General features: G+C 39.4%; 1 protein-coding gene across 1 annotated transcript in view; it reads left to right on the top strand.

The window, feature by feature from the left end:
- FSHR (follicle stimulating hormone receptor) overlaps positions 1 to 22,103 on the top strand; it is an 86,951-nt gene that overhangs the window by 45,623 nt on the left and 19,225 nt on the right. Inside the window, exons 3-4 of the mRNA XM_026845328.1 lie at positions 14,320 to 14,394; positions 14,786 to 14,860. Of these exons, the coding sequence (XP_026701129.1) occupies positions 14,320 to 14,394; positions 14,786 to 14,860 (150 nt within the window). The remainder of the gene's footprint in view (positions 1 to 14,319; positions 14,395 to 14,785; positions 14,861 to 22,103) is intronic.

Genomic DNA, 22,103 nt, shown 5'->3' with positions numbered 1-22,103 from the left:
TGGCACCAGATCGGAAATGGTAATTCAATTTCAGAAGGATTTCAGAAACACCTTCCCATATTAATTTTATCTAGCTTTTCTGTTTAGTTTAGAAATAATGTTAGTGAAATTGGCATGTTGCAATGACGGATTGTTTCCCATTGGTATACAAATGCTGATACAAACCTCAGCGTTTGTGGAAAACAAATGTTGAGATGAAGTAAAGACATTTATTTTCTAAGCGGGAGATGTTGATTCTCTGACAACATTGTATTGCATGGCCTTTATTTCTATTATGCCAAATGATTGATGTGGATTTAATCATTAGTTTGATGGCTGCTTTGCTCAGTGGAGAGGCAGCTGAGCATTTTATCATTATTAGTGAGCTGCATTTTGATTTTTCTATCAAAGACACTGCTGGCCCCAATTCATCCCAGGTGTAAAACCAGAGATTCATTGTGCCCATTGTTTTGTGACCAAGCCAAGAAAAATTTGCTCGCAAAATACTGTGAATATTTGTTTTGATTTCTCAAGCAGGAACCTGGTTTTGGTTAAGACTTCCATATATATGTTTGATTCTTTAAAAAGAAGAGTGGTGTACCTTTTATGAGTAAACTACTTACCGCATGGTAGCATATATATATGTACATACATACTTGCATACATGCATGTGTGTGGAGATATATAGATAGATATATATATATATACACATAGAGTAGTCTGGAAAAGATTTAAATTGCTTAGGATTTAGAATGGTAGACAGATAGTAAGAAAATATTTTGAATCCTTGGAGAACCAACACCACAGATGGAAATTACAAATGATTATGAGAAAAGTGTAGAATGCTGAAAAACTATTGGTGTCTGTGCATTTTTCCAGTGCAGTCAGCAGAGGATTAGGACCTGGGGACAGGGCCAGGCTGGTGGCTTTCCCTGTTCAGAACCTTGTCCCTGAGAGCTGCTGATGCTAATTGCTAAAGGAGGACATTCAACAGAATGTTTCTGGAACAGTTATGGAATAGCTTGTCCAGATAAAGAAGATATTTTGTCCACTTCATAGGGTGCTTTTTCCTCCTCTGAGGAGAAATGCACTTAATAAATAATGGGGATGCTCAGCGCAAACATCTGGAATGGTCTCTCTGTGTTGTCTTCGTGCTGGGAAGCTTCTCCACTAAAACAAGAAATAATGTGAAATTTCACATGGGGACTGAATTAAACTAGTCTTTGTTATTTTGCAAAAATCATTTACTACTGTCTGTCTTGTCTGCTCAAGAGCATGAAGATTTACGTCTTTATCTGGAAACATTTATCCTTTCTAGCGTAATTATGAAGTGAAGGTGCTCATTAGACATCTCTAATCCTTTTGTCAATTTTATCTTTTATTTTTAATGAGATTTTATGATGATATGTTTTTCAGCTTTATTTTTCCACATTTTTAAGTCTTCTTGTGCTGGATTTTTAAGATTTTGGCTTCTCCCATCTGTGTTCTGTGAAGGGGCAATCACAGTACGGTAAAAAGGGCTTGCTTATTTATTACTTCTGTTCCCAATTAGCTAATGCTTTTTAGGAAAACTGGCAGTGGCAGAGCTCCCTGGATTGGGGGAAGAAGGGTTGGGTATTCCCCTTACAGGCTAATAGGCATGTTCAGAGGGAAGCAGCTTTGAGGTACTGCAAGTGGCAGGAGGTTTACAGGCCAGAGATGATATGTGTCACTCAAAGGCTGCACTGGGGAGCAGGGAGCAGCCCCAGGGGTGATGAACAGGGTTTTGCAGGAAGTCTGGATAAAGAACTTAATGACACTTGGAATAAGCCACTGAGAAACAGCAAACCTTCTTCAAAGGCATTGCATGTCAGAGTAGAGGGGGTTATAAGCTCAGTTCTCTTCCAACATTCTTTAAGGTTTTTCTGCTTTAATTATCCCAGTTTATATTCTAATAAAAACTGCCTTTTTTTGAGTTTAAAACCCTTTTGTTCTTCTTCAGGGCATTTTGTGCAGAGGAAGGTCAAGACATATTTCCTCAAAGCTCATGGCTTGAAGTGCCAATGTACAGCACTATCCAGACTGTCTTGTCATTACATTTTCACCATGTGCTATGTCTTGGCTCCTCTGTTCCCTGAGCCCGACCCTCTGTTTGGAGACCTGGTGCTGTGACTCAGGATGAGTTGAAGCTGAAGGCACAGCTGAAGTGGAGAGGTTACCTCTGGAGGGAGAGAAGAGAACCAAGTGGCAGCATATTTTTACAGAGACAAGTAAATGGATCACAGTTCATCTGTGACAGCCATGTGCCTAGGCATAATTGACAACACATGCTGTGTATTTAAAAATAAGCTTGGTTGTGCCTGTGTTTCTTGGTAGCAGACTTAAACATGGTAACAAGTTAAGTGGCTTTTCACAAGCCTTCATCTGTCAGTTCCAGGGAGCCTGTTTTGTGTTCCCAGGACCCAGAGTACCTCTGAATAGCACATTATGTTTTCATCCTACTGTGCTGCCAGGCACTGTGCTTTCAGGGTAAGAGAGAACATGTTAACGACTGAAACAGGCTGTAAAAATGAGGGAATTGTGTCAGCAATGGGCAATCGCTCAGGTCACTAGAGGGAGGGCTTCTTAATGGGATCTCTGCTAAGCACTGCACAGGCTTAAATCCCAGGGAGCATCTTCCTGTGAACTGGCCAGTCTTACCTTATTCCAGGTTTCAGGGATCTTTCCCATCACAGGGAGATTGATTTCAGATGTAGCCACATTGATAAAAATCCATGACATAATTATTCTTGATTTTGGTGGTGTGCAGTTAACATCAGTCCCAGCGATGTGACAGTAAGGTGTCTTTTTATCTGCAGATCTAAGGATGCTCCTAATTCTCCATATGTTGTGAATTTTGTGGCAGATTAAAAGCTGTTGCAATCAGGGTAAGTGGCAAAGCTCATTTGCCACAGCTCTATTGGTTCATAGGAGAGCGAGTAGTAGCAGAACAGCGACCATCCTTTGGGAAGATCGTCCAGCAGCCCGCTCCTCCTCTTCTTGCCATTACTGACTCTCAGTAGCCTTTTTAAAAATCTATAGAGCTTATCTAGCACTGACCTTGTCTAATTGTATTGATTGTTAGTAACTGAAGGCTAATTAGGAAGAAAGTTGCTATGGTAATTCTTGAGTCATACATATAAAGAGAAAATACTGCTAAAACCACTAGTGCGTAGTGACTATTAGCATAGTTTAGCAAATTAAAAAATATAATTCATTCAGATTTATTCTGGTTTTCAAATTAATATACACTGTGCAATAAGGAAGCTCTTCTCTGGAGACCACAGTTTCCTCTTTCATAGCCATTTTGTTCTTTTATTTGCTGTTGAATGAATTATGCATAATTTTAGGAGTAAATGACAAAGTAGACTTTGGATTGTTCTTGCCCCCCTACCCCACAGCCCACACAAAATTCATCACAACAAGCTTCATGTGATAGCAGAATGACTCAGGCAAAGGGTAATAGGACTTGGAAGCCCCCAGATTTCTAGGTCACTTGTTCATATCCAGTCCACATGTGTGTGATGAATGGTTTATTTTCGCATGGGTAGGTTGATGGCTTGCATATCATGAGATGGTGATCTCAGCCTGTGCCCTCAGGAGACGGTAATTCATTGCAAGCTAGGGCTGCTGCAGCTGGCCTGCAGCAGCAGCCTCTTTTGGCCAGACTTTGAAATGGTTCTGAAGCAGAGCTGGTGTCTCAGAGGGTGACCACACTTCATTGTGGGGGATGGTGGGAAGGTTGGGTTGCTTTGGCTGTGCTGTGCCTCATCTGCGGATAAATGGAAGAGTTTGCCAGTCACATCTAATAGCGTCTTTTCATCTTATTTTTAAGTAAATGTGACCCAAAGGAAAATCAAAGGTCTTCTTCCCTGTTTAATGGGGGTCTTCCTTCTCCTCCTTTGGTACCTTACTAACTAGTCATGTCACACACAAATCCTAGCTCTCCTAACAAGTCCCCATCTGCACGTCTTTAAGGAGGAGGAGGATATAAGAGCATGCATCCTGTTTCTGCCCTTCTCAACAGTTTGAATGAGGAGGCAATATGTATCTAGGAGAGTCACAGGACCGCATGGAAGATAGAAGTGTACTGAGTTCAGGTTATATCCAAGTGAACATGAGTTTCTCTGCCCCTCTCAGTCTTCAGTGGATGAATGTCCTTAAACTTACTTTAGCAGTACATAAAGAAAAAAAGTGAGCAGAAATACAGCCACTGTGTAGCATGAATCTCTTTTAACAAGTCTCGCAAATAAATGGAGTATTCTCTCTATGGCTTCTTGGGACTTGTATGCTCTCATAGTGGCATTCATCTAACTGAAAATAAGATATAAAATTGAGTACTAAGAAGTGTGTGTCACTTAAAAAAAAAAAAACCAAACAAACAAAAAAAAAACCCGAAAAGATAGAAGTATGTTTGAATTTATTAGGATCAACTAAATCAGAGTAAAATTACTCTAACAATGAAACTGAAACATCTGGTTTGGGGCTTTGCATGGTTCTCAAGTTAAATAGGTGTCACTGTAGAGACAAGTCCAGAGCCTGCCATTTTGAAGTATCCACTTCATGTTATCAGTAATCTAGCCGCCAGGGAAAAAAAAAAAAAATACAAACCCTTGTGTTTTGCTGCTGCCTAATCTGTTCTCACCGAAGACTCCTAGCTGGGCATGGGGCACAAGCGATTCACCCGGTGAATCTCTTAACTAGATCCATCTTCAAACTAATGCAAAGAATAAAATTAATTACCTTTGCGTAGAAGAATGAGGTGTGTGCTGGTACTGCTGGTTGTTTTCTATTTGTTGTACCTTTCTGTATGTAAGAAAAATGCACTCTTATGCAGGGATCCAGCCCAAATACTTAGGGATTTGGATAACTTCAGGATAGCAAATCTTTCAGAGGTAACTCTGATCATGTTCCATAATATGTGTTATATGTGCTTCTTCATTTTAGTGTTAAAATAATCCAAAAATGCATGTTTTATTTTTAGTCTGATGGAAGAAACAATATAGCAGTTGTCTTTTGGTTTTTAATTCGGTATTTAACATACACAAAACATTCCTTTAAATCTGAAAATTAAATGGCTCTCGCAGGACTGCCTTCAAGTTTGTGTACTTCTGTATTTTTTTGTGTATTGAACTGTGTGCTTCCTAGAGACAATACTTATTTAAAATTACAGGAAAATATGCACTCCTCTGAAATGTAGAATGTTAATGTAAATCAGATCCAATATATTAAAACCAATGGATTTCCATGCCTTCTTCTGTAGAGTCTGAAATCTCCTTCAGTGTCAACTAAAGCAATAATACTAATCAGAAATGATGAATTTAATTTTATTTTTATTTTTTAAGTGTATTTCAACAACATGACTTTCCAAATGGTAGTTTTTGTCGTTTAATATGTCTTCAAGAGATATTAATTCCCCCCAATCAGTAGTATGTTTTCAAAGTGTTTTACTGGAAACAAAAAATGTTTTGCCAGGCATGTGAGCTGTGAAAACACTGTAAGTTCCAGTTTGTTTACATCAATACAGGAAGCCAGACAGAAAAATACCATAACTATATGCAGTGCAGTACAGCAACGGAATAGACACAGCAACTTCTAAGGAAAACATCTTTTTTTTTATTCAAACCACATTCCTTGTTCAGCCTTCTTTAAGCACTGTGGCTGGGGAGGAAGATTCCTCTTACTTTTCCCTTGATGAAGAAAGAAGAACTACTTCAGATAAGGTTTTTTGCATCATCTCTAGCTCCAACTTCTTTCTATGTCCCCAGTTAGATACGACTCAAAACAGTGTGGAGGAGAAGGGCTCCCAGGGAGATCAAAGTGCTCTTATATAGGAGAAACAGATCATTCCCAAGAGGCCAGAAATTGCCTCTGGGTTCTCAAGGATTTTGCCTCATTCCTACCGAGTCTCCTTTGGGGAATTCAGTAATGAAGGCTCCCCATCAGAGGGTTGAGTCCAGTTGGAGGACTTTCTTGCTAAAGCAGACAGTAGCAGAAAATCTTTATTTGTCTGGTGTTTATACAAACCTGAGTTTTGCAGCATAGTTGTGGCAGAGACCCTTCATGGTGTACATGAGCAACATCCTTGTAAATGAGATCAGTTGTACCAAAAGGCTGCTGCTGGCTGACATTAGTGAGTAAGCACCATTGTGTGGCCACAGGTCTGTTATTTTTATTGCTTTTATTGGAATATTGTGTGTATGTACATATGAACATAGAAACATAATAATATATTGAATTTTGGCCCAAGTTTTATGACAGGTTTCCCCTATTAAGACTTTCTTATCTGTATGCAGTCTTACACTGTTTGCTGATGAAGAGGGTTATTTGTGTCAGGGAAGCTCAGGTAGAAGCATGTGATTTTCCAAGGGTTCATAGTGGAGAGCTGGTCAGTTATTTGTCAAATAAGACTCTAGATGTGTTGAACGAGGTTCCTCTTTGCTGTCATCAGCCACTTGGCATAAGGGTTAGGGACTGTATGTACTTCCCATGTTTGCATAGTATGTCATCTTTGTATCCTCTAATATAGAACCTGCAGATTTGGGCTTAATGGTAATTTTTTCTGCTTATGATAGCACAGTACCACAATCAGATAAATAACCCCTGTTGCACACTTGTTTTGTAAAGCTTTTGACTTAGTGTTTCTTGCTGGTCCCTGTGTTTTCTCTGGCAGCCTGTTAAAAGGTAGAGGTTTGGATTTAACTTTGGAAGCATAAAATGTCATTTTCCCAGGTAGGTTATATCTGACTGCCCAAATCATGAAAATATTTATGCATGAGGGTCTTGACTGAAACTGGAGTCAAAACTCAGGGATAAGAGATTGTAGGGTCAAGGCCTCAGTTAGACACAAACCACAGAAATATTAAGTAGGTTTTATGAAAGGGAAGAATGAATGCAAATAAAAAAGAAGACAGAACGAAATCTCTGTGCTAGAAAAGGTATTTCACAGGGAGAGGGAGATTGTAATATTGAATAAAAGAAACATAAATCCCTTGAGAAGGACATTTGAGAGATGTCATAGATATGGTTAGCAACTGTAAGATAATGTCTATTTGCATAATTGTGTTTAACATTGGACAATGCTAATATTTTTTTCATGATGGGTCAAGGCATGAAGATTTATTTTCTCTGTAGTGGGTATAACATACTGCATCATTTGCTCTGGTGAATACTCAGAGACCTCTCATAAACCTGGGAAGATTTTTAATGCCAGAACTGAGGAGTAAGAAACACTTTTTTATACTTTTCCCTCTTAGCTAAAAAGTTTAATTGTGCATATCTGAGACACTTGCTATTCTAGATCGTTCCATTTCTGTAATGCATTGGAGTTCGTAATGAACTGTCCTCCAGAGGCTCCTAGTGTATGTGTGCTTCCTCAAAGCATTTCAAAACTGTCTGTTGAAGTGTCTAGGAACATCTGCTTCAAGATGGTCTGTTTGGAAAGGCTGTCACTAGACTTAGGATCCTGGTAGCCACATGTTCTTCCAATCAAAGACAGTCTGTCTCTTGGTTTTACCCAGAAATTATTTTCCCCATTTCCTTGTTCAGACGCTCTCCCGAGTGATTATCTCAGATGTAATCTCCTCATCTGCCCAGGTCATCTTAGTAAAACTATTCATCATTAGCTGGCTATCAAAGCCAAGAGAGAAGTAATAAAAGATAAGTGGCAATAAATGCTGCTAGTCCATTTCTGGGGAAGGAGTTACGATGTAGGCATGAAGCTTGTGTCAGCATCTCTGAAGAAGGAGGTCCCTTCCTCATCTGAACACCCATTTTTGTCTGCCAACGTGGTCTCAAGATCCTCTGGAGCCCATTGTGTCTGAGAAAAAAATGCCATTGCCAGGGTGGGTGTTTATATTTTGGAGATATTTTTCTGCCTTCTCTACAAAGCTTTCACAGTCAAAGGTAAATTTTAGTGATGCCCAAATGCAGGGGGCAGCAGGTACATCTGCCTCAGTGGCTGGAGGACACTGAGTTACAAACCCCATCTCACTTGGCTGCCTGCATGGGACCAGCATTTCTGCAAAAAAAATGCTATTTCCTCCACAGACCCAGTCCTTACTTGTTTGATGCTACAAAGCTTCACCTATTTCCAGCTTTGCTGGCAATAAACTAAAACTAGTATAATACATCCCCTTAGTGCTAGAGTATGAAGAGATATCTATCCCCTCAAACTGTACTGATTATAAAATCAATTCTTATAATGATGTGGCTTCTGCTGCTGAATCCAGTCATTATCAGCTCCAATTCTGCAGACTAATCGTGTGCTTTTTCAGATTAGAGAGACTAGTGTAAAACTGTTACATGGGCAATTAATTTGATGCAACCAAACTCTCAACAGACTTTCATCTGGATTGCTGGCATGGTGCTAAAGCACCGATAGAAATAAAATCCCCTTTGCTTCCGTCTGCTGTGTGGAAATTTGCATTTATTTTTCCCATGCCCTCATTGATTTATTTGATAATACCGTGTCATGCCCTTTGGAGAAGGCAGGAAGACACAGTATTGGTGCTTCCTGAAAATTTTCAAAGACTTACATATACACCTTTTTGCTCTAAATGTGAAAACACCACTAAATGGGTATACCACTTATTTCGTCAAGTCAGTACAACATGTGTGTATATCTTCAGCAAAGTAAAGAGATGATGAGAAGAGTCAGTGCTTGAATTCATTTTTGAAATGTCAATAACTGCTAAGATATATTAGCCTGTAACTCTCTGGTGTTCAATAAATCATGGTAGGGAGACAAGTTTTTCATGTTTGCAAGGAAAGTGGCAGGAAAAAGTGTCAGCTATCTATTTTTAAAAGGTCAAAAGTCTCTAATACTTTTAAGAAAAATAGCTTTCCTTTTGTAACCTGTTTAAATCAATGTAGTAGCATTTTGCTGTCACTTTAGAGGGAAGTTTTCAAAAGAAGATTTCAAACTGGCTTGTTTCTGATCACACTGAAAGAAATAAGAGCTCCTTCATCTACGACATGGAGACAGAGGTAGCCAGGTGTTTAATTTTTCAGTTCAGACGTATTGCAGGCTGTTCCCACAGGTGCTCACCCAGAGAATGCTGGGCAGGATTGCCTGTGTGACACCACACTACTGTTAGTTCCTTCTTAAGCTTGACATAAATTGTGTTATCAGTCAAACTAACGAGTAAAACTAACATGGTGAATCGCTCTAAAAGGTATTTACATGTAAAGAAAGGGGAGGAAGATAAAAATTGCTGACCTTTTTTTTTTCTTCCCTTTTCCCTTAAATCAATGCAAAGCTATTGATTTTTTGCAGTTCAGAGAGCCCAGTAAGGCTACCTGCTCTGAGAATCAGTAACTGATACCTCCAGTATCGCTGGTAATTGCAAGTGCCTATATAGAGAAAAAAATTTTCACAGGAATCCACAGGATATTTATGCCACCAAAAAAAATGCTCAAAGTCTGAGGATAAAAGGCCAAAAGGCCATATTATGATGTATCACAGTAAAGATAAGGTGAACAGATCAACTGTATAGCCCATGTATGTACCTGCCCTGGAAGAAAATTTAAGGAAAGCTGCAGGAGTTTGCAGGGAGTGGGTTGCACCCAGCAGTACGGAGGAGTGCAGGGTGGCTGGAGAGGGGGGAAATACCCCCTTCACACCATGTGCCATGTCTCTGGACTAGGTACACACACCAAACAGGTGTCTCAACACACAGGGCAGCCCCCTCTGCTAGTCTGCCAGAGGGAGATGAAAAGCAGAAATCCATAAATCCCACATTTACTATGGCCGTCATACAGCTAAGCTCAACAGTTGGGCACGTTACTCTATGTCATTCCTGCTGCTGGTATTACAAGGTCTTTGTGCTTGAGAGTGTAAGTCCCTGGGCACCATGTAAGGGACTGATGCTGCGATCTGCCTTTAAGGTGGTCTTCTGCCATGCATATGCTAAGCTTTTCTTTTGACACAAATTTCTACTTACTCATCTGTGCTACACATCTACGTCTGTATATATGCACACATACATACACATGTTTTAAATAGGCACATTTCCTAGCAGGGGAAAAATGACCCTATCCCTGCCTGTGTGCCCCCGTCTGATCCCAAAATGAGTTCTTATCATAAAAGACACATAAATGTCCAGTCTTTTATTCTTTCATTATTTTGAAATGTGAGACCACTTGGCTACAAGACCATTAGTTTGTGAGTTTAATACAGTCTTGGTTTTGCTGTAAGACTTTGATTAGTTTAAGAGACTTTTTATTTAGAGGACTACAAAGAAACCACCATGAACTATAAATTGCTTGCTAATAGAATTGTTTAAAAGGCTGTTTCAATGTATCTTGATTTTTATGCATCGCACTTTGAGTGCAGCTCGTTTGAAGAGGAATGCTTCCTATGCTTCATGCTGGGCTCCGTCACAGATGCCATGAAGATGTATCACCAGCCCTGCCAAAGGGCAGCTTTGCAGACAACCTAAACTCAGCTAAGACTGTACTGCCACTAGGCAGCACTTTCCTGGTCCTCTTCATTTTCTGTCACTCTCCTTGCTGTCACTGGCTCTGGCTATCGCACATGGAAATGCTACCCTATAGTCAGATGCTTGTGAATAGGTAACAACGATTACAGTTTGCTACCTTAGCGGCAAATTAGAGGAAATTCCTTAGACATGTGATGGTGTCACACCTTCAAATCTTACATTCTCTTTGAAGAAAAATAAAAACAACTATCCTATATGCCTTTGTAAAACATTTTTACCAAATAGTTTTCCCTCTTTTAGGCTGTGTTTGAAATAAACACTTTAGGCTTTTGAAGATCACTGCTGATTTCAATAGAGCTGTGCATGCAATGGAAACTAAGCTCAGCAAATGCCTAAGCACTTTACAACCACTGGGTGGTTTGGGGTTTTGAAGGTTTGGGTTTTTTTAAGAAATTGCCCCAATTGTTTTGCATGCCATCTATTCAAAGGTTTGCATGCTTCAGAAATGATGCTTAAATTGCCATCTGAATTTGCTGTGATAGCTAACAGTAGAGTGAATAGTATCATTCATTACAATCAAACAATGTAATAACAGTCCCATCTTCTCTCGTGATGACATATAATAAGATATGCATTATGAGCAATCATCTGTTTGTGTGTATTTATACTGTAAGACAAATCACTTGCACAAATACTAGCCAGCAAACTAGTTTGTAGTTGCTGCTGCAGGTATTATTTGCTCTCCTCTATACAGGATCTGAGTCTGTTGAGTTGGTTGTTTGATGTGAGCAGCAATGGTTTGTACTTTTAATGCCAGAGATACCTGTATCCAAGATAGTGTTCATTTGATTTTCCACAAGCAGTGTGCACATTTTTTGCCAGGTGGGAATAAATTGTTCACACAAATTATGCAACCAAAACCCAAACTAGAGTTGTCTGTTGTTCACAGTGTGTGACGGTACTTCTAAACTGAATGGTTTTTTAATTTAACCTTCTTAACTGAATGACAGCCTGTAACAGGTATATGGACACCCCAAAGGACAAGAATGGCAATGGCCTTCTGTCAGAAAACAGCACTTTAGTGCTGTAAACTGGTATTCATCTGCAAAGAACAGTGATGAGTATCATCACCAACAAGATTTCCTGGAGAGAGTGTAACAGAGGATATAAAATTCGTTGTGGGGGACACAAGGTCTTGTCCTTTTCCCTCACACCCTGCAATCCCCTTAACACAGAGGATGAAGGCCAACACCAGAAGGGTTACTGCCTGCTGCCATTAACGTTTCCCTTTTGTTTCCTTTACTTGTCTTGAGAGTCTCGTAATGACAATGGCTGCAATAGTTTTTTTGCTTGAGCTGAAAGACAGCAAAAATAATTTTAAATGGATATATTTTCATTACCTATTTAAAAAAGGTTACTGTCACCTTTGTACCTGTGAATGGAAGTATTAGAATGAAAGCCAAGTCATTCCCCAAATCTCTGAAACACCCACCTCATAGGAATGTTATTTAATTCTTTTAAAACCTTAATCCTGTAAAAACAGATTAGACATTCCTATCTTCCTACCTCTCTTCCATTCCTTCCTTAACCATGCATTCTTCAAACCTTCCAAAGTGTCGTGGCCTTCTCGTGCCCTACCTTAATCAGATCTGCATCTTCCATTTCTCGAATCAAAACAAAGCCCATAACCCATCTTACTCCTCCGAAGCCAAAACAATCTCCTGATGCAGAAACATTCAATTTTAAGCATTCCATTAAAAAAAAGCATATCGTCCAAGTTGTTCCAAAGTTAGATAGCAGATTGGATCATAAAAAATTATTACCCTCAGCAGCCCTATCTGGCGTGTGAGGTCACTACTGTATTTTGGTTTCTTAATAAACTTTTTTTGCCTGTATAAGGCCACCAAGTCTACGACATTTTTCCCTGAGCTGTTTAGTGGCATGAAATCTTTTCTGGCTAAATGGATTTGTTGGTATTAAACGTTCTGCTTTTTCTGTGAATTTTTTTTCTAGACAACTGATTTTTTTAGATTGTGGAGAATGACAAATATACTGCTGACTGCCCAAAAAGAGCATAAGCAAAACCAAACTAAATCTTAAAAGTCTGAGACACCTCCCATGTTGTTAAATCTTCTAGGCTGTAGTTAAGCAAGTTAATTGTACTGTCATGTAAATGCAGTATACGAGGTGGTTGTTTCTACCATATATCTTATAATGCATAATTTTTAAAGAAAATGGGAAGATAAAAAGTCTTTGAAACATCCCTTGGAATGACTGTGCGCATTGCATGATGGGAAGGAATCCTAGTCTCAGTGGAAGCATTTTGTTGCTGCTGAATCCTAAATAATGAAGAGGAACATGTTCACATGTGAGCTGGTGGTTCAGCACTGCTAAACAAATGCAGTTCTCATCACACCCTACCGAGCATCTATTGTCATTCCTCAGGTACTTTTATTTTCGTATTCTCCAGTCAGTATAGAGCTCCCAGAGCAGATGAGAGCTGGGTTTCTTCTGTAAAATCCTTGAGGAAAAAGCAGGGCAAGCTTCTTATTAAAATAAAAAATATCAAACTACTGTAGCATTTTTTAAAGCAGAAAAGGTCAGATGAGCAACTTATCTTCTTTTACAAGGCTTTTGTTTGTCTTAAATGGGCAGGTAATTTGTCAGGTACAGTTCAGCTGTTAGTCAGAAGGAAGTGGAATATTTTTTATATTACTTGTAATATTTTTTGTGACTATGCAGCTGTTGTTACGATCTATTGTTTTACCTCGGGCCTGTTCAAATATATTTGCAACCAATATACTTTCAAAAGAACCAGATATCTAGGAACAAATGCCAGCCGATTTTCAATACGACTAATTATCCAAAGGTTCATTCCAAAGACGTGTACAGTTACCTTGTCATTAAAATCCAATAGACTGTCACTCTATCACCAAGTTATATCCATATTACAAATTTCACTTCCTACAGCTGACCTCAGCTTGGGAAATAGCACTTTTGCACCATTTCCAAAAATGGCAGTGGAAAATCTTTGGTATAGCTGTCTTTGCTTCAAGTTTCCTGGTCACTGCCATCACAAGGGATGTAATCAGGACAGGTTGCACTGCAATAATTACCTGTTGATTCACCAGTAGAATTCCTGAGTTCTGAATTACCCTGAGCCAATCTTTGCCATTCCACAGATTAAGGGAGAAAAAAAAATATGTATTCTGGACCAGCAGGAGATGCATTCTGGTGTGTTGATAACAGAAAACTGTCCATTTTTATTCTGCAGTTCTGTGGCTGGAAGTGGACATTAATTGTGTACAGAAGAGGTCGTATAGGGTTTTCTCCAAGGCATGGAAAAATTTTCATTTCTGTGGTCTCCAGCTCCTGCTAATAAGGATGTGTCTTCTGGTGGTTTAATTTTAATTTCTGTAATTTACATCAGGTCAAGACAGCGTCATTTCCTACTGATGAAGTTGTCTCATATTTCTTGGGAACTTTTTAGTTGTCTTCCCTATTTCAGTCACCTTTCACCCCCTCTTCACCATGTTAAAAGCTCTCATTAAATCTCTACTAGTAATTAGTGATGTCAGAGATCCAACAGCCAATGATGGATGGGTCCTGCCTTCTAATACACAGGGAATGGTGACAGCAGGAGGTGCAGGAGTGACATTACGAATACAAACTCCACCCTCAGAAGATGTCTGTTCGTATCTGTTGTTGTTTGCTTGGTGGCAGCTCATTGGTGGTTTGGGGGTCTGTTTTCTTATCTAGTATCCACCTTATTTTTAAAATTCATCAGTAATCTAGGAAGAAGTTCATTCTGAATTTTTTACTTGTTCAATCTCTGCTTCACCATGTCTTGAAATACCTTGACTTTTAAATTATTTTTCAGAGAGATCTCACAGAATGATGCCTTGGAGGTCATAGAAGCAAATGTGTTTTCCAACCTCCCCAAACTACATGAAATGTAAGTAATGAGCAATCTAAATTCAAAGGACACAATTATAAAGATTCATTATAGGCAAGTATTAAAGGTTTTGCAGTTTGGTTCAGATAAGCTCTGAAGAATTCAAACCGATAAAGGAACATTTGAAACCTCCCTTTGTCTTTTCCATCTTCTTATCTAACTGTCCCTTTCTTTCTCTGGTCAGCCTGAAACTTATTCTCAAACCACTGTTGATATTGAAAAGTGAGGGGATCTGCCGGTCCCTAGTAGGCTGCTCTTTGAAAATGTGCAGATTTTCTGCTGTCAAAAAGAAAATCTCAGTGTATAGTATCACTACCTCATGGGGCAACCACAGGTATTTTAAAATTAACATATTAGTATATTTCCTCTAATGTTTTATTTTCTCTTGCAGACGAATTGAGAAGGCCAACAACCTCGTGTACATTGATCAAGATGCCTTCCAACACCTTCCAAGCCTCCGATATTTGTAAGATCTTTTGCACTTTGGAAGTACCATAGTAATTTTGAATGATACAGATGTGTTTCTGTCCAACCCGTGCTGAGCATTTCTGGTAGTAAAACAGAGTAATGCCCTCTCTCCCCCTGCTTGTTGCACATTGTCAATCCACATTTTCATACCCAAGCCTACACACAGTCCTCAGAAAAGGTGACGATAATACCCTCCACAGAATATTCACACACATAGGCTCCTTGAGCCTGTCTAAGCATCAGGTTGAAACTGCATGATGGAAAAAAAGGACCTGAGCCTTTTTTCTGTCTATGAAAACAATTTTAGGGTGAAATTCCACCCAAGAGCTCTGGGACAAAATCTCTGCCATCTGTCTTTGCTATGACTCTGCTCTCTATTATACTTCATACACATGGTATTAAGCATTCAAATCCTCTTTTCTTTAGCAATGGTGGTCCTATAACAATGGTTTTCATTAATGCATGATGTGATATGATCAAAGCCTTAGGATAAAAACATATTGGTATATGTTATAACTCTATTTCATCAGCCAGTCTCATCAAAAATGCTGCTTGCACAACTATGGTTGCCACGTTCACTCCCATGGGCTTGCCATCACAATTCAATGACAATTGAATCTATCCTTAAAATAAACTGTTACTCAAAAATATTTTCACAGCTTTTAGCATGTGATCTAAACATGGCTGATAATCTCTCCTCTGCATAAAGCCCCAGCAAAATCCAATGAACAGTAATTGTTTTTAATGGCCATAGCTTAAATAAGCTTACACAGTGTTTTTTTGCTGAACAATGGCATATACGCCCAGCTGGATATAAGCTTAACTTTTGTATGTCCATCCACCTGAGCACATATACCTAACCTTGTTTTCCTGACTTACACAAGAAGCCTGATCATGATTTCTACATTTGAGCACATAAGAGAAAGTGCTTAATTGTCTGGTTAGATGTTCTCGAAGATGGGATGAAATCAGGTCAGTGGTCTAATAAGCATAGCTCCCAGTAAGCTAATGAGTGTTTAAGGTCTCAGAATCACTAACATCTGTCAGGTTCCAAACTCAAAAATGCCAAGAGGCATTGGTTGGAATTTGAACTTTAAGTTGAGATTTAAGGTTTGGACTTTAAGAGATAAGATGTATTTAGTGCTACACAAACCATTATAGTTTAAACGCTTATTGAAATGGAATATGTGGGTAGAGTTGTGGTACGATTGTTGTTCTCCTCAGCATTTTTACCAGTATCTGCTTTATCAAATTCACCATGCACTTTTTTATGTTCTTAACTGAAACACAGATTTTCTCCTTTTGACAGCAGGGAAATAAAGCTTTAAATTTGCATTGTCATGAGGAGAAATCATATGCCTTTTTCCTTTGGTTTCAAGTCTGAGTCATTCAGTGGTGACTGCTGTCTTTGAGTAATTCTGGCTACCTATGAACAAAAACACAGCATTTGTTTATCCCATGTGAAATCTCAGAACAAGCTGGTATGAGTAGTACAGTTTTCAGGTGTACAGATGGTTAGAAACAATGGGAGCACATTTATCTCATGTAGAACTGAAGAAAAGAAGAAATGTGAACACAGTAATGAACACACTAATTTCTGTGATTTTTGAAATGTGGGACACACAAACTATAGGTTATGAGGAAAAGGTAAGTCCTCACTTTAAACATCTGACTTAGTGGAAGTTTTTCTCTTGATTTTAGTGGATGCTCTGTCTTTTGAACATTTGTCATTCTATGCTCCCATACATGTTGGCTCAAACATTCAGACAAAAATTCAGGTGCAGCAGCTCTGCTATGACCTATAGAAGCAACAGATTAAAAATATAGAGGTTTGCTTGTCTAACTAACCATTCCTCATTCCTCTTCAGCTAGTTCTATTCACTGGCTGAAATCAGAGGAAAATATATACTGGGTGCATTTTAAGGTATTCTCCCTTGTGAGCACACAGGACTGGAAGAAACTCCCCAGACTACTCTATCCCACGTCTTACTGGCTCCACTCCATGTAACCCTTTAATTAAAGTCCTTTATTGACTTTTTTGATGCCTCCAATGTTTTCTGCTTTCTTTCTTTTTTCCAGGGGATGCTTTTCCAGAAACTCAGTGATTTGGTGACTAGATAATTTTCTCTCATTTTATTCCCGGCCACTTCATTTACATTCATTCTTGTTCCAAACCTTTTCTCTAATTTAAATTGATAAAATCCATCTTCCATGTTTACTCCACTAATGGATTAATGCCGCATCCTCTCTGTGCCTTCATTTTAGGAGGCAAACCCCCCACACACCTTGTATGACTATAAATGTACTAAAGGTGCAGGCTTCATGGCTCTGAGAGTCTGAACAGATGAATGTGTGTTTCGTGCTAATGACATTGAAGTAGCTGCACTGGGGGTATAAATCAGCACACCACCTTTGGCTTCAGTGGAGCTACACCAATTCACACCATAGGGATCAGGAGCAGGGCCCGAAGTACCCGTAAGAGCCTTCCACATAGCAGTGAGCTGGGTGTGATGCTGAGTTACATCATACTCGGGTCACTCTCTCTAAGCACAGTCATACCTTCATGCTCTTTCTTGGCATATTCCTGCAGGAAAGACAGCCATTTTCTCCATCCCCTTGTTTCACTCACTGGTGCTTGCCTTTTTAGAATAACCTCCCCTTGAAAAGGCAGAGAGTTTTACTGTTTGGAAGAATAGGACTGTTAATTTAAGGAGAAAGCAGAAACCTTGATGGAAGGCTGCAAAATGGCAGTTGGTAAAGGTAACCTAGTCCTAGTATTCACCCTCCAGTGACATATGAGGAAGGGTTAATTAATGAAAATATTAGGCAAGATGCTGAGGGGAGCTCATATGGGACTAGAGTTTAAAATGAGAAAAGGGTTAAGCATCTTCTATCAACAGCTATTTGAGAAATGATCAAAATTAGGCCAAAAATTTATGGCCCTTCATGGCCATAAAAAGGCCATGAAGGGGAACTAACAAACCTTGTACATCACAGCCTAACTCTCCCATTAACTGCTGAAAATTAGGAAGGAATAGCAAGTGATTTCATAAATATCTTGTCACAAAACAGATTAGGAGATTCTGTCTGATCATACACAGGGTTGTGTGTGAGTGGAAAAGCAAACCTGATGCTGGTCTCACTGGGACATGCTCCTGTTGCCCATGTGATGTACCTTCTTCCTAGCTGGGATCCATGCCAGCTTCCCAACTAGTCCACATCTAGGCAGCAGAACGGGAGATGGATGCCTGTACTCAGAGAGGTCCTTGAACAGCCTTCTACTGCAGACCCTGATGTAGACCTCTGTAGCCCTTCCTGGTCTGACCCACCAGTCACGCTGGCACAGGCACCCCTGTATCTCAGTGTAAAGAGGTATAGTAAGATCTGGCTGCTACCAGCATGCCACAGCAGGGGGGCTCACGTATCTGCCCACTACTGGGCATCTTGTGGTTCTTCTGAAATTTCCAGCTGCAGTCTGACATGGTGTGAGATGTGTGGTCTGATTGCTGACAACAGTGTTGTGGTTGTGAAAGAACTGTTAAAACACAATTCAGACAATCTCACAGAAAAATATATATTAACTGACAGTTTTCATTAAAAAAAAAAAAAAAAAGAGGAAAATTAAGCAGTGTTAATGTCTGAAACTGAGCCTAAGCACCGGAGCCCACCGGTTTAGTGACCTTTGCAACACATTGCTTGCAAGGCTTTCTCTGTGCTGCTTCAAAAGTAGTTGTATCACCACTTAAGTCTTATTTTGGGGCAGGCAAGAAACTCTGACTAGCCTTATTCATCCTCTCATCGTCTTCCTGGGTTCATTACAGCCACTAACATATGCTTTTACCTCTGTCCCCTTGGGTACAAGTAAATTTCCTGCTCACCCAGCTGCTTGTCTCCTGCATCATCATTACTAGTATGGCAAAAACACTAAGGAGAGAAAAATGCTAAAAAAAATGCAATACTAAAAAAGTGCAATGCTGAAATACTCTAAACCTTCTAGAAAAAGGTAACCTTAACTTTCCCACCAGCCTTTTAGAAGCAGTGAAGGGAATTGTTAATTGGTCTTCCTGGATATATGCCAAAGAGACAGACTGCTTCAGAACGGTAACATATTGACCTTTTCATGGGTACAAGATTATTTATCTGGCTCTCATTAGGGAGAGCTGTGGCATTGTCTGTTTAATAATGTAGTAATGGCTTTTCAAACCTATTTTATTTCCAAAATTAGTTCTCATGTGTAATCTGTGTCCTTTGGTTCTTTTTTTACAGTGGATGTGTCAACGTCCTGTATTAAGCAATCTCAGTTTAAAATAGAAAGATTTAAGTGTAACCCTCCTTTCAGATCAATTTTGAGGGCATACAGCTGGATTGTTGGAGGGGAGGGGAAATTTAGGTCACAAAAGTATGCGTTTTACCTGCAAAAATAGTTTGCATTGTGCAGAGTAGAGCCCAGCTCCAAAGTCTTGCAGCTGTTCGTACCTGCCTGGTCTTACTTCGTGGAGGACCTGACAGACACGCAGCTGGCATGCTTCCTAAACCCAAACCTGTATCTGCTGCAGGTGCAGCAAAGGCCACAGGATCACTGACCCCTTGCATGGAACTGGCTCTTCAATAAAAAGAAGTGATGTTCCATTCCTTCCTTTTTCATGGCAGCCTCACAGAAGTGAGGTGTTGTGGATTACAGGCTTATGTTAGTCTGTAAAGCTGGGACACATGAGTCAGAGGAATCTCTTGCTGGAGTCAGGCTCACTTGCAGTATAAAGTAGCCAGCGTGATTAAGGGACACAAAACCAACACTACCTGGGTAATGTTGTATTTATCTATGCCTGCCTTGGGTTTGCAAGTTAGCAAATACCCACAATAAGTTGATGAGGTAAACTCTGTTCCCAGTTTTGTCAGACTTGCTCCTACCAATTTGGTACAAAAAAAAACCCAAACCAGGCATGTTACTATATCTGGAGATAAGCAGCCAGAATCTTCCAGGAATTAGTTTCTGAAAGAGTTTTTTTGTCTGCTGATCATGGTGCTATGTTTTCTTAAGTGCTGACTCCAGTAAGCCTTTTCAGAAAGACAATTAATGCTTTGGAAAGCAGCCATCAGCCCTCTGAAAAACAGGTTCTTACCATGCTGTTTATGCATGGCAAGGGGGGACTCAGTTATAACACAGATTAAAGAGGACACTTGTTTAAAGTGAGGCTACTAAGACTGTATACATTATATGGTAAATATATTGACAAAAGTGTCCTGCAGGAAAGATATTCAGTAAATTGGATTATCTGCATTCTAACAAGATTATCCACTTAAAGGCCTCTGGAGATTTGGTGGTTGAATAAAAAGAGAGGGAAGATCTAGGCTGCAGTCTAGCTAAATAATTTTTTCGTTCTTTTTCTGCAATAAATTAAAAGAACATCTTCTCCTACTCCTAATCACCATTCTGTGCCTCTGTGCAACCAGTGCTTTGTGCCACCTGTAGATTTACTTCAATATATAATGATTGCTTAGATGCTTAGGTTGCAAGATGCTTTCCTCTTCATCTCATGCTGTTCAGTTGACACCAGTACAAATTGAGGCCTGAAACACTTTGGGATTATGGGAAAGATCAAGACTATGGCATCACCCAAGGCTTGGAACGTGGTTTTTTACACATGCCTGGTGAAAGCCCTGCTAACCACTTCTGAGTTTCGGTATGTTGGGAGTAAACTGCCATTGGGAGCTGTTTGAATAGTATATGTTAAAGTACCATCATCTTTCATTACTGCAACATGAGGATGGAGATTTCCTCGGGAAAATACTGTAGAAAGGAAAGTTTCTCATGTCTTCTCCTCTGTCCTGCAATAGCTACACACTATTTTGCAGCAGTTTGCTTCTTCATTTACCTATTAAAGGAAACACATGCCATAATTCATATTTAACAAGTGGCTTGTAGAAAGAATTGCATGAGTTGTTAGCATATGACTCATTTAAAATTAAAGGCAGCTTTCAACTAAAACCCTGTACATCTCCAGTAATTTAGAGAATGTACTTTAAAATACCATAAGGAGGTAGTTACAGGTTCTTCTTCTATTACTTCTAATTTTTTTGGCTAACTCCTTTTACAGAGAATAAGTGCAGAGTACTTTAAATAATAACGGATTTGTGAAATCCAACTGCTTCATAAATCATGCTTTCTATTTAACTTAAGTACATAAGTTTTTCAAAGGCATTTTTGTAAGAATCTCTAGGTCACATGTGACAGCTGTTATTTTTAAGCTAATGCAATGTCAGACCACTCTAACTTCTGAGACAAAACAGTCATGACATTTCAGCAGCTTTCCCAGATTTTCTCCTTGAATATTCACTATACTTCTTTTTTTTGTTGTTGTTTTTCCTGCATATAATGCATTTCTTTTTAGTATAAGGTGAGACAGACAACAAGTTGGCTTTTCAACATCTGAGGATATCTGGATACCACCTCAGGGTCCTCAGAGCAGTTCTTATGCAAGTGAATGTCTATTTTATGGACCTATGTGTCACCCTGAGTGCCCAAATGTAGGATTTTTTTGTCACATGGAGGTGTTCAGTTTCAGTTCATATTATGAAACCTGAAAGGTTGCAACTCTCCTGAAATAATCTAGGTTCGTAACAAACATAAAATGAATGCTGTTACTTTTTTTCCGCTTTCAACCAGTGCTTTTCATCACCATTCAACTATTCAGGAAAGAATCTGCAGAAAAAAAAAAAGAGTATTGTTTTGTTTAAAATAAAAAAAATACCTTCCATATACTACTAATATGTTCCTTAAGGAATCAATATTCTCAGTGAAATGTTACCTTCTCTGCCACCTCACATATTAAAAATACAAATATATAACTAATCTTTCAAGAACCCAAATTTTCTCTTTGTTTAGTAGAGTCAAAATGAGACATTTTGGTGGCTGGGAAAAAACTCACAGCCAGGCAAAGCCCAACCTTGCCCAGCTCCTCCTCCCTGCGCTCCTGCTGGATGGCAATATCACATTTGTCCTGCCTTTGCTACTGCTCTGGATAACAAAATTTACTTAAATTAGACATGGTACAGCTCTGTGGATACCTGTGACCATGTTTCCTCGCTGGCTGTGGGCACATGCTTGTCCTTCGGAGTCAGCATTTCTGGAATGGTGCTTCATGGACAGAGATTGCAACACAGAGGCCAGTGATGCTCGATGTGGTGGGAGACTTGAGATAGTTAACTATGGAGAGTCAGGTCCATCTCCAGTCACACAAACT

Source organism: Athene cunicularia (assembly GCF_003259725.1).
Source record: "Athene cunicularia isolate RWA chromosome 3 unlocalized genomic scaffold, athCun1 chr3_part1, whole genome shotgun sequence".
In the NCBI taxonomy this organism is placed as follows: domain Eukaryota; kingdom Metazoa; phylum Chordata; class Aves; order Strigiformes; family Strigidae; genus Athene; species Athene cunicularia.
The sequence above is the reverse complement of the archived record's forward strand: the minus strand, read 5'-3'. Positions and strand labels throughout refer to the sequence as shown.